Raw genomic sequence first — 13,912 nt, forward strand, 5'->3', positions numbered from 1 at the left:
AACTCTTTCTTAGTTCAATGGTTGACATCTGTGGTAGCCAGCTTCCAAGATGGCTACCAACGCTCATCACCTCCTGATATCTACCCCTCCCATACTGGCTCTGTGTGACCAACAGAATACTGCAAAGGTGACAGTGTTGACTTCAGAGGCTATATATATTTTTAAAGAGGCACTGCAGCTATATGGCCTTGTTCTCTTGAATCACTTGCTTTGGAGGGAACCTGCCACCATGCTGTGAGGATAGAAGGCTGTGTGACCTTGGGCAACTTATCTGACCTTTCTGAGGTTCAGTTTTCCCCACCTTTAAAATGAAGATATTTATTTTATAGTATTTATTTCACAGGGTATTGTGAAGATTAAATAAGACATGCATGTAAAGCACACAGCAGGATGCCTGACACATAATAAGCTTTCATTAAATGTGGCTAATACTGGTGGTGGTAGCCTTGTATGATATTTGGTCCTGTCCAAAACAGAGATATTTGGTTCACACCAACCCATCTACCTAACCCTATGTGCCAAGACCAGCTAGGCTGCTGAGGCTAGAAGGGTTATTACTTGCAATACAGCCACAACACAATTATTGGACCAATAAAACATGATAGTATTTTTTAATGTATTCATCCTATAAACCCAAAGTATAAATAAACATTATAGGCTGTTTGAATCCAGGGATGTTTCCTAAGTGTGGACGTTTTTGACAGGACCAAATATCAAGTACCAGTTGGCATGGACCAAATATGCTCATGGACGTTTGGATAGGACCAAATGTCTCCTTATCAGCGGTAGGGGTGGTAGAAACTACAGTAGCAGCAAGTGGAGTGAAATGTGAAGGAAAGAATGGAACCAAGGATAATTCCTAAGTTTTTGGCTTGAATAACTAAAGAAGTGATGGTATCATTTAGTGAGTTTGGGGACTATGGAGGAAAAGTTGTGGAGAACAAGGACATTCTTTTTTTGGACCAAAGGTGCTTCAGCCTCAAAACGGTAATATTAAAATCATCTTTCAATCACTTATAAACGGCATTCTTTTCTTTCTTCTCTAAATTACTTCAAACTTTTTTTTTTGTTCTAAGTAATTCCTTCCTACATGAAAAATTGTTGAAGTAAAAATGATACAAATTCCAGAGGCCAAATTACTCTGCCACTGTGGACATATAATCTGGGTGAATTGCTGTTCTTAATTAAATGATGGCAAGCATGGCGAAGATGAGCAGAAGCAGAACAAAATCCAGACACTAAGGTAGTTCTCAATTTTGTTTTAGAGACAAATATTAGCAGACATTAGGGAGAATTTATGCAATAAACATGATATAAGGTAAGCACTGGGAAATGGTAAAGTACTTGTATTAATTTTAAATGAAGATTTACTGATAACTCAGATTTGATGAGATTAGAATTATGTTCCCATTCTCAGACTCCCACTGGTTTAACTTCCAAGAAAGGGTAGTGCATGACGCAGGTCTGGTTCCCCAGCTGCACGCACTTGACTTTCATTTAGTGACTAGTTCAGACTCGTTAAACAATTCTATATGTAAAACTGGTTTCACAGTACATTATATCTTAACTATTCATTTTGTCGGAAGCATATTTGGTCTTCAGATTCTAGTACTTTCCAGGATTCCCCAAATCCATTATGAAATGCTCTAAATCAACGTTAAATCTGAATGGAGGCAGCACAGGGCAATTCGAAGTAGGAATGGTTAGTTCTTAGTAACCAAGTTGGGACCCAAACCCCTGAGTGCAGTCTGTACTTACAGTGTGCCGTGCTGGGCTTCACCTCTTTGTCCTTAAAACAAAGGGTTTATACCCATATGTGATCATGAAGTTCTATTCTAGCTCTATGGTATTTGATTCCAGTAAGCTGCTGCAGGTAAGAAAACTTTGAGTTTTGTTTCTCTTTATTCTTGATAAAGTTGCATTGCTAGTAAGCCATCCACAAATGACTTTACAGATAAGTTTTTACCAACATTTTATTGGGTCAATACAGAGTGGTTCCCTCTATCACTGTGTTTATAAAACTAGCCATGGGGATTAAACCTCTAAACTTAACTTCAGTCAAGCATGCTAATAAAGCTAACTGAGGTGTAACCGGGTCATGAAATAATCACAAGGAAGTATATATATGGTCAACCAACTTCCTCCCATGACAGAAATAGAGAAATGAGTTGTTTTGAGGAGGCACTGCTACATTTACCATAACTATTGAGTTTCTTCATACTGTTTAATTTCCTTTTTTTTTTTTTTTTTTTTAAAAACACCACTGTTGTTGGTGTCATATAAGAATCTGTTCACACTGACAAACACTGAAGGATACTGGAAGAGAATTTTCAGTCTGAAGTTTAGCATCACTGGCCTGAATACCCAGGCCTTGATTGGCATAAACTACTTGTACAGGTAAGACTGATCACTTACTGTTAGCTTAAAATTGAACTCTGTATAATTCTAACAGAACTAAAATGTTTAAATTTTGATCATTAAGAAAATCAGCATACTAATTATGTAGATAATCGTTATCAACTGAAGTTAAAGTTGTAGAACTAGTTTCATTTGTCAGATTTTCAGAGACACAATGTGTGCATGAGTGACTCAAGACAGACACTGCTGAGGAAAATGCACACTTGTAGACATTTTCTGGAGAGCAATTCTGCATATGTATCTTGTGATTTTTATTTGATTTCTTAAGCTTTACAGTATTTTCCAAATTTTAGAAAAGAATTATCTAGTGGTTTGATCATTTAAAGTTTATTTTTAAAGGAGAGGTACATAGGAGACACAAGTTTGATGTTTGGGAAGCTAAAGATGTGAGCTAGTTGTTTGTGTTACAGTGAAGCTCCTATAGAGTCTCAATGTCATCTGTCTGATAATGGTAGAATCTGTGAGTCTTTTTACCTCCCTTCTGTTCTGAAGCATTTGCTAATGTGAAAGAGAAAAGCAAGGCAATGGTAATGAGTACTATGAGATACGAGCTGCTGTATGAGGTGGTCTAGTTAAGAAAAGGAATATTATCTATTAATACATAAGCACTATCACCTTTACAGATTTTAGTATGCAATGCATTATCTACATAAGGCAGGGGCTAGTATTTTCTTTAATATCATCATAAAAGGAAGCTCTATTCATTATGGAAAATAAAAGTCTACTTTGACCAGGTAAATTTTTCTTAAGAAATAAACTGGCTAATTTCACTTTTTAGTTGACTGATTTAAAAATCAGTCAAGTTACAGATTAGGTTTTTATACATTTACAACTGGATATACACTAACTACAACCAAATTCCAATTTGCCAGACTGTGGATTCAAATACATTCACTGTGAAGCATTTGGACTATTTTCTCAATAAAAATTGCAAAGAAATAAAATAAAATGATAAAGACACTGGTAGACACTAAGAGTCTTGGTATTTGAACCTAGAGACACTGCACAGCCCTCAAACTTTCAAGTCTTTGGGTGGATATTGTTTGGTTTAAAAAGTTATTTCAAACATATAATAGGGATTGTTTTTTCACATACACTATTTCTATAACCAAGATGCTAAACTATAACCATGATTCTGAGGAGGGGTAGAGAGTGAAATAGCCCTGAAGGGCTGGGGGCATATAAGAATTTCAGAAGGCAGTTTATGGTAAAAATTTTGTGTTTATCAAAAGAGAGAATATGATTTAAAAAAATAAGACTGAGAATCCCCACTCTAGATTATAAAAGAGTGAAGAATGCGGTACCTAGAAAGCTATGGTGAAAAACACAGAGTGTGGCACATTCTGAATAGAGCTCATGCTTCTTATCTGGCCAGAATCCAATAACTTTTATTATTCCCACCTGAAAGAAATGAGGAAATGAGAACAATAAGAAGGAAAAGGAGTTTTTATGTGACTCTTCAACACTTCATGTGTACCCTTAGAAGAAAGATTTAAAAATAAGACATAAAAAAGCAAAAACCACACCTGCATTTATGCTGTGATTAAAATAGCTTCTAAAAACATATTCTCTGAAAAAGCAAGATACTCAATTACACAAAAAGACACATGAAGGCGTTCTAACCAACAAGTACAGCAACTACAGTTTTGACATAGAATTTTAAAGTAAACTTTTTATTGAAATATGATAGTTAAGCATTAAATAATTGCAATATGAAATAACTGATGCCCTTTGGGAAAGACCCTAGGATTTTGTTGTTTATACTTGGTTACTACACTTTCATTCTGTTCAATTCAGGATCTTGCCTGAGTATTTGTTTGTGTAGAATTAAGTTTACTTCTTTTTTTTTAAAAAACTTTTATTTATTTCAAGTGTGTTTTTCCAGGACCCATCAGCTCCAAGTCAAGTAGTTGTTTCAATCTAGCTGTGGAGGGCGCAGCTCACAGTGGCTTATGCGGGGATCAAACCGGCAACCCTGCTAAGAGAGCACTGCGCTCTAACCAACTGAGCTAACCGACCGCCCCCGAATTAAGTTTACTTCTGAAATATGAAGAGACACTCTTCTAATAGTATTAGATTATGGAGAAATGCTTTAACCTACCCGTGAAAAGGCACCATTTTGAAAAGTATTTATGTACAATTAAGGTGATAATAAAAAATCAGTCTTCTCTCTATTAATGAGGCCACAAAATGCTTTTGCAACACTTTCCTTTGGCCAGTATGTACTGCTTACATGTGCCTTATTTTTGAAAAAATTTCCTTTCTAGGCAAAAGTCAATTGTCATTTACAAATTGCTTTACAATCTATATAAGAACTATAAATTCCTCTAGCATAAACTGAGAAATCTCAGGCATTTAACTGTTTGTATCAAATTTTGTTTTTTAGACAAAGGTACTATCCACGATAATCAACTTTTTGCTATTATTTCAACCGGACAATCGTGATTAGAAAAGGTGAGACGGCATCTATACTTTCCATCCAACACATTTATGTTCCTATTTTGTTTCATTCAATGCTTAAAAAAACAACAAACCATTCAGTTTAAATACCATCTATAATTTTATATTAAATATCTGTAATTCTGTTCTAGCTCCTGTGACAAAATTCAAGAAAATCTGATATAAATGAATAACAACTCAACATGTATTCAACCATCCATGATCTCCTCCATGGCTTTACCAATCATTTACATCTTCCTTTGTATCATTGGTCTCTTCGGAAATTCTCTCTCTCAATGGGTATTTTTAACAAAAATAGGTAAGAAAACTTCAACTCACATCTACCTAGCACATCTTGTGACTGCAAACTTACTTGTGTGCAGTGCTATGCCTTTCATGGGTGTCTATTTCCTGAAAGGCTTGCAATGGGAATATCGATCAACACAATGCAGAGTGGTCAATTTTTTGGGAACTCTATCCATGCATATAAGTATGTTTGTCAGCCTCTTAATTCTAAGTTGGATTGCCATAAGCCGCTATGCTACCTTAATGAAAAAGGATTCCACACAAGAGACCACTTCATGGTACGAGAAAATATTTTATGGCCATTTACTGAAAAAATTCCGCCAGCCCAACTTTGCTAGAAAACTATGTGTTTACATATGGGGAGTTGTACTAGGAGTAATTATGCCAGTTATTATATACTACTCAGTTGTAGAGGCTACGGAAGGAGAAGAGATCCTGTGTTATAACCGGAAGATGGAACTAGGAGCCATGATCTCTCAGATTGCAGGTCTCATTGGAACCACATTTATTGGATTTTCATTTCTGGTCGTACTAACATCATACTACTCTTTTGTCAGCCATCTGAGAAAAATAAGGACCTGTACATCCATTATGGAGAAAGATTTGACTTACAGTTCTGTGAAAAGGCATCTTTTGGTCATTCAGATTCTACTAATAGTTTGCTTCCTTCCATATAGCATTTTTAAACCGATTTTTTTTGTTCTACACCAAAGACAGGATTGCAAGCAACTGAATTATTTAATCGAAATAAAAAACATCCTCACCTGTCTTGCATCAGCCAGAAGTAGCACAGACCCCATTATATTTCTTTTCTTAGATAAAACGTTCAAGAAGACACTATATAATCTCTTTTCAAAATCTGATTCACCACATATACAACCCTATGGTTGACTTCTGAATGGAAACCACCACCAAATAGAAAAGTATTCATATGATTTTATTGAGGACACTAAACTACATGATCAACAGATCATAGCTTGGTTAATAATAGGCACCCAGAAAACCTCTTTGGTTTTTAAAAATAAATAAATAAATAATCATAAAACTCACTTTACAGTTCCACCTATACTGAAAGTTGAGATGGCAGAGACTTTCAGAGGAAAAAGTCAAGCATATTAAAAGGATTTCACTGCATATGAAACCAACTGACCATTTCCTATTTAAACTCAACTGTGGATGCTTCTATTCAGAACACAATATTTCAAGACTGAGGATAAAGAAGCAAATGGTTTATGACTTTTCTGCTGTGAGTAGTTAGAACACAAGAGCTCACCTATGGATAGTGTTTTGTTGATAACTTTAAAAATAAGTAAAAGAAAAAAGCGAGTAAGAAATTTCTTCACTTAAGTCCTATCTAAATGTATGAATAACACAGTGTAAAAATCCAAGGTTTTATAAATAATTTATTTGGTATTATCTGGCTCATGTTACTAGGAGAAGCAATATTCATTGATTTTAGCATTTATTAAGCAGATATTATTTATAAATATAGTTAAATATTTGGATTAGGCTTTGTCAAAGTAAAAAGCCAATACAATGTCATTACATGCCAATCTCCATCACATTTTGTATATTTTCCTCTGCGTTCAATATAAATAATGTTATTAATGACAAACAGTACCTGGCATGTACATATGTTCAATTAATTTTTGTGAAATAAACGAATGAATGATAAGGCAGTTTAAAAGTATCATTGTTGAGAGACTGGTCTCTGGAATTATTATTAGAATCCCTTGATTCAATCCTAGCTCCATCTCTTATTTAGCCAGACAATCATAGGCAACTTACCCTCTTTAAGTGTTAATTTCTTCATTTGTAGAATGGAAAAATACTACATAATTCATAGGTACTGTTATTAAATCAGATCATGTTATTATTATGAGTAGCTATCATTTACTAAGCACTTGCTATGTGCTAGGCACTTTACTTACATGCTTTACTTGTATTATTTTAATCATCACCACCCTAAAGTACGCCAATTTAGTGATGAAAAACTGAAGTGCATAGTTAAGTAAGTTACCCAGATTTTCCCTAATACCTAAGTAAATATTTAAAAAGTAAGCATTTCTTAATGATCACTTCTTTCTTCTATGTAATCTTGTCAGTAAGACAAATGATGGTGACTATATTCTGAATTACATACATTATAATTAAACAAAATATGTGTTTTATCTTCCCAAAGAGACCATAAGCACCTTTGGAGCTACAGTCTGTTTTCCGTTTCTACTCCCAGGGTATTTGCATTCTCTGCTCAGATAAGAACCAAACAAAAACAGTTGAATAAAATTGAAGTTGAATAAACATTAACTGTAACCTGCTACTTGATTAGAGACCACTTAAAAACTCATTTATTCTCTACATGGTAATTTCTTCAGTGCTCAAAAAGAAGTTTCAAGTAAGTTCACACAGTACTTACTTCCAAGCCTTTAATCTCAGAGCATGTTTTGTTCCTGAATTAAAAATGTAGAAACAATTCACTGTACAGATTCCCCAAGAGCCATGTGTTTAAAATCACTAGAGGTTTTTACAACACATCTGCATAATTTTAATTTAAAAAGAATAGAAAACAAACAGTTTTCTATTTTTTACTTCAATGCTTAACTGAGAGAAGAAAATGTTCAGAGAAAAGTCTGAAAAAAACACATGCTGGCTTCAAATATTTACAATGTACACCTATTCTTTTATAGTAGCAATCTGATTTCTGGCTGATTGATTTGCTGAAACAAAGACAGACCCGGCAACTCCAGGTGACTCCCTGAGCGCTGGATGTAAACAGAGGTGTCCAATCTTGAAATTTCATAGACATGATAAACACAGAGTAACTCAAAGTTGACCAGTAGAGTTCCTGAGACATCAGTTATACCAGTAGTTTTACCAGTGCTTTTATTCTTACACAAGTTTTAAAACCAAAATTCATTAGACTAAGAGGAGCTGAGAAGATGATCAGTAGTTTTCATTTAACATAAGCTATATTGCATTAAATCTCACTGCATTTAGGATTATATGTATATAAACTTCTAAAGATTATTAGTTAAAAAAATCACTTTACATTGCTACTACTTTTAAATAAAAAAAGATAATACTGACTCTGGGTGGTGAACACACAATGGGATTTATAGATGATGTAATACAGAATTGTACACCTGAAATCTATGTAATTTTACTAACAATTGTCACCCCAATAAATTAAAAAAAAAAGATATTGTCAGTTTCCTGCATTTAGAAAAGAAATAGAGTTATGCAATTTCTCTTTAAGTTACTCATTCTGACAGAAAACTTGCATTTTCATTCTCTGTACTGAGCTTATTAAACTTACCATCTTTAGCTTTACACCACAGATGCTTTCCTGAACAGGTGATTGTAAATCATGTTGAATTTTTTGATGTTTAATGTCATTTAAATATTTTATATGAAATATCACTTTCCAAATTTACCCTAACTTTAAAGTGTGGATTTCAGAAAAGCAGTGTTTTTAATGTGTTTGTGAGTTATAGTCAAACACAGCTTCAGAAACCCCAAATTTTTATTTAGGGCAACAAGATTATTTCTCCTCCTCCTCCTTCCCCTTCCCCTTTTCCTCCTCCTCCTCCTCCTCCTCCTCCTCCTCCTCTTCCTCTCCTTCTTCTCCTTCTTTTTTTCACTTTTAGTTGGTTTTATTCTGTTTTAAATTCTCTACAAACAGTGCACCTAGCTGGACCACTTCTACCACTCCCACCTTGCGTACGCCATCACCCCGAGCCCACATGCCCCTCCAGCTACTGCCTCCTTTCACAGTAAACCCTCTTTCCTTAGTTTAATAGTGAGACTAATAAGAGTATTTGTGAAAATGCATAAGGTATAAAGAGGAACAATATAGGAACCCTTGTGTGCCCACCACCTAGCTTAAGAAACAGGACCTTACGTGGTCGGACAATTAAGTTCACGAACTCATCCTAGAAAAGTGCTACATACCTGAATATCACTATGGTCACCTTCGAAGTACTCCCCTTGGGAAGCTACGCACTGACGCCAGTGCCTAGTCCACCCTTCAAAGCAATTTTGGAACTCTTTTTCTGGAATGGCCATCAGAGCTGTCATCATACTACCCTTGATGTCCTGAATGTCATCAAAATGTCTTCCTTTCAATATTTCCTTTATCTTTGGGTAAAGAAAGAAGTCATTGGGGGCCAGATCACGTGAGGAGGGAGGGTGTTCCAACAATTATTTGTTTGCTGGCTAAAAACTGCCTCACAGACAATGCTGTGTGAGCTGGTACGTTGTCATGATGCAAGAGCCATGGATTGGCGAAAAGTTCAGGTTATCTTAACTTCTTTATGCAGCCTTTTCAGCACTTCCAAATAGTAAACTTGGTTAACTGTTTATTCAGTTGGTACAAATTCATAATGAATAATCCCTTTGATATCAAAAAAAGGTTAGCAACACTGTTGCAACAAGTTCGTGAACTTAGTTGTCAGACCTCGCACGTCAACTTTGAAGCCCTCTAAGAATCCTCCCAGGTCCCATCCCTGACCCTCCGTCCCTCATACCGTGTTTCCCTGAAAATAAGACTGAGCCAGACAATCAGCTCTAATGCGTCTTTCGGAGCAAAAATTAATATAAGACCCGATCTTATTTTACTATAATATAAGATTGGGTCTTTAATATAGAATAGAATAGAATAGAATAGAATAGAATAGAATAGAATAGAATAGAATAGAATAGAATAGAATAGAACAGAACAGAACAGAACACTGGGTCTTATATAATACAATATGAGACTGGGTCTTATATTAATTTTTGCTCCAAAAGATGCATTAGAGCTGATTGTCGGCTAGGTCTTATTTTTGGGGAAACATGGTAGGCAGTCACGCCCCTTAGTTTTTGTTCATTTATCATTCTCTTGCCGTTCTTTATTGTTGTACTACATGCTTGTGGCCCTAAACATGACATTGTTTAGTTTGCATGTTTTCAAACCTCATGCAATTGAGTAATTTTGTGTATATCCTTCTGTCCTCTGCCTTTTCCCCCTCAATGTGATGTTCCCAAGATTGTCCAGACTGCGCACACTACAGTTCCTTCTTTTTCACTGCTGTGTAGCATTGTCATGAATAAAACACAATTTATGGATTCATTCTTCTGCTGGTGAAATTTGGGTGGTTTCCAGTTTTCGTTTTTTTGCTATCGTAACAGTGCTGCTTGTACAAAGCCAGTGTTCTGGTGCTCATGGGCCAGTACCCTCTAAGATATACACCCTGGAGTGGATTTGTGGGTCACAGGTGTTCATTTCTTTCACTCTATTCCATAATATGAAAAGAGGCTTTGGCAATTTTGACTCCTGTCAGCATAAAGTTCCCTTTGTTCCACATTATTGTCAATAATTGATATTATCATTGCCTAGAATTAAAAAAAAAATTTTTGCACTCATATATGAATGATATCATGGCCAAGTACAGGAGTCTGAGGTCATTGCCTTTCTTCCACCGCCAGTAGAATCTCAAACATTTTCAGATCGAAAGGGCACACCAAGTTTCAGGCAGGATTAGCCTGGCGAAATTCCTAAATTCCATGGAAAACTTTTTTAAAGCTTTCAAAATTCCAGACAGAGAAAAAACAAGCTAACTTACTAAGAGAATCTAGACTAAAATCAGACTTCTCATTTGCCACCCTGAAAGTCAGAAGACAGGGGAATAACGTAATCATTACAACAACCCTGTAAGTCAGTGTTGTTCTTACGCTCACTTTACAGCTGAGGAACAGAGAGGTTAGCTAAGTTCTTTAAGGTTACAAATCTAGTAAATAACTTATGATTCAGACTTACACTGTCTGACTCCAGAATACACACTTTTTAAGTACTATACTTCCCTTTTACTCAAACTAAACAGCAAAGAGAAATTCTAAAGCCAGTGTCATTAAATAATGACCAAGAGAGGGTGCCTCTTTTCATCACTGTTATTCAACACTGCTCTAGCTAATGCAATTGGAAAGAAAAATGAACAAAAAGACAATTTAAATACATGAAAAGAAATGATGAAATTGTCTTTTTTTTGCAGGTTATATAATTACGTATTTAGAAAATTCAAGTAATTCAATAAAGACAAAAAAAGCTAACGTGGCTGGATGCTAGATAAATAAGCAACAACAAAATAGCTTTTCTTTATATTAGCAATAAACAGAAATGGAAATATTTGAAGTATTTCACTGACAATAGCATCAAAAAGAATAAAATATTTAGGTATAAACTTAACAAAAACACAAAATTTATACTCTGAAACCTACAAAACATGGTTGGAAGAAATGAAAGAATATCTAAATAAATGGAAAGATATCCCATCTTCATAGATTATAAGATTTAGTATTGTTAAGATGGCATATTCCCCCAAATTATCTACAGATTCAATGCAATCCCTATCAAAATCCAAGATGACTTCTTTGGAGAAATTGCCAAGATGATTTAAAAATTCATATGAAATTTCATGGGGCTCAGAATGGCCAAAAGAATTTGAAGAAGAGAAGTAAAGTTTGAAGAGTCACATTCCTGATTTCAAAACTTACTACAAAACAACAGTAATGAAGACTGTGTGGTATGGGCATAAGAATAGAAGTATAAATCAGTGGAATAGAATTGAGAGTCCAGAAATAAATTCATGTGTCTATAGTAAACTTATTTTTGACAAAGATGCCAAGACTATTCAATGGGTAAAGAATAGTCTTTTCAACAAATGGTGCTGGGACAACTGTATAGTCACATGCAAAAGAAGTTGGACCCTTACCTCACACCATATACAAAAATTAACTAAAAATAGACCAAAGAACTAAACTAAATTAAACCAAAGCTATAACACTCTTAGAAAACACAAGGGTAAATATTTATGACCTCAATTTTGGCAATGGCTTCTTAGATATGACACCAAAAGCATGAGCAACAAAAGGAAGAATAGATAAACTGGGCTTCATCAAAATTAAAAACTTTTGTGTTTCAAAGGACATTCTCAATAAAATGAAAAGACAGCCCATAGCATGGGAGGTAGTATTTTCAAATCATATATTAAAGTACTTGTATTTAGACTACATAAAGAACTGATATAACTCAGTAATAAAAAGACAACCCAGTTTAAAAATGGGCAAAGGACCTGAATAGCTATTTCTCCAAAGAAGACATACAAATGGCCAATAAGCAGCTGGAAAGATGCACAATATGCAAATCAAAACCACAATGAGATATTCCTTCACACTCATTAGGATGGATAGATTAAAAAGCCAAGTAATAGCAAGCGATGATGAGGATATACATAGCTGGTAGAAATGTAAAGTGGTGCAGCCATGTTTAAAAACATTTTTGGCAGTTCCTGAAATGATTAACCCCTGAGTTAACATATGACCCAGCAATTCTACTCCTAAGCATTTGCCCAAGATGAATGAAAACATTTGTCTACACAAAAACTTATATAGAGCTGTTTATTTACATGGATGTTTATTGCATCATTTTTCACCATAGCCAAAAAGTGGACACAATCCAAATGTCCATTAACTGATGAATGGATGAACAAAATGTGTTCTATCCATACAATGGAATATTAACTGGCCACAAAAAGGAATGAAGTACTGACACATGCTATAACATGGGCAACTTGCAAATATTACGCTAAGTCAAAGAAGCTACACAAAAGACCACATATTTATATTATTCCATTTACATGAAGTGCCCAGAATAGGAAAAATCTATAGAGACAAAAAGTAGATTAGTGGTTACTTAGGGCTGAGCAGGAAGGGCAATAAAGGGGTGAATGGTGAGGGGTGAACTATAGCTCAACAGTATTGGGTTTCTTTGAGGTGATGTAATGTTTTGAAATTGACTGTGATGATGTTTGCACATACCTGTGAATATTAAAAAGCCATTGAAATATATGCTTTAAATAGTTTAATTGTATGGTATGCAAATTATATCACAATAAAAATGTTTTTGTGTTTGTTTTTGTATATTTAAGTTTTTATTAAAAATATAGCTAACATACAATATTATATTAGTTTCAGGGGTACACCATAGTTATTCAACATTTATATACCTAAAGAAGTGATCACCATGATAAGTCCAGCAACCATCTGACACCATACTATGCCATCACAATATTATCGACTGTATGCCCCAGGGTGTACATGACATTCCTGTGATTTATTTGTTTTATATCTGGCAATTTGGATCACTTATTGTCCTTCACATTTTTCAGTTATAGTTGACATTCATTATTATTTTATATTAATTTCAGGTGTACAACATAGTGGTTAGACATCCATATAATTTAAGAAGTGATCCCCCTGACTGGTCTAGTACCCACCTGACACTATACATAATTATTACAATATCATTGACTATATTCCCTATGCTTTACTTTGCAACCCCATGACTAATTTGTAATTACCAATTTGTACTTCTTAATCCCTTCACCTTTTTGACCCTGCCCCCAACCCCCCAGAATAACGAGATTATATCTTAAAACAGGCATGACAAATGTTTATTTCCAGTTTTATCCTTTCCATATACATACCTCTCATTAAGGCAGCATTCAAACTATTAATTAGGAACATAAACTATTAAGGATAGGCTACTCAACCTGGAAGTGAGTTTCTACTCCCTGGGTAGAAGCGGAGGATGTCAATTCTGTTCTGGTTTGGTAAGGACTCCTGTAGTCTATCCCTGACTTTCTTGCAATGTGTAGGGTGGAGTTGTTATGAAAAGATGTGGGAAGACAAGCTGAAAGGCAACCTTGCTTGC

General features: G+C 34.9%; 2 protein-coding genes across 17 annotated transcripts in view; one reads left to right on the forward strand and one right to left on the reverse strand.

Moving 5' to 3' along the window:
- The window catches only part of CASK (calcium/calmodulin dependent serine protein kinase), a 361,531-nt gene that overhangs the window by 169,634 nt on the left and 177,985 nt on the right, over positions 1–13,912 (reverse strand). The gene's annotated exons all lie outside the window — the stretch shown is intronic.
- GPR82 (G protein-coupled receptor 82) lies at positions 2,030–6,842 on the forward strand. 3 transcript variants are annotated; one of them, XM_088794923.1, is made up of 4 exons: positions 2,030–2,397; positions 4,291–4,425; positions 4,803–4,872; positions 5,010–6,842. In XM_088794923.1, the coding sequence occupies exon 4, from the start codon at positions 5,044–5,046 to the stop codon at positions 6,052–6,054; it is 1,011 nt and encodes a 336-aa protein (XP_088651049.1). In that variant the 5' UTR covers positions 2,030–2,397; positions 4,291–4,425; positions 4,803–4,872; positions 5,010–5,043; the 3' UTR covers positions 6,055–6,842. The 3 variants fall into 3 exon arrangements, with proteins under 3 accessions (XP_088651049.1, XP_088651048.1, XP_019603438.3); XM_088794922.1 differs by having other exon boundaries at positions 4,304–4,425; XM_019747879.3 differs by lacking the exon at positions 4,291–4,425 and having other exon boundaries at positions 4,805–4,872.

This window comes from Rhinolophus sinicus, chromosome 18 (assembly GCF_057876585.1).
Source record: "Rhinolophus sinicus isolate RSI-liver-muscle chromosome 18, RSI-T2T, whole genome shotgun sequence".
Lineage (NCBI taxonomy): Eukaryota > Metazoa > Chordata > Mammalia > Chiroptera > Rhinolophidae > Rhinolophus > Rhinolophus sinicus.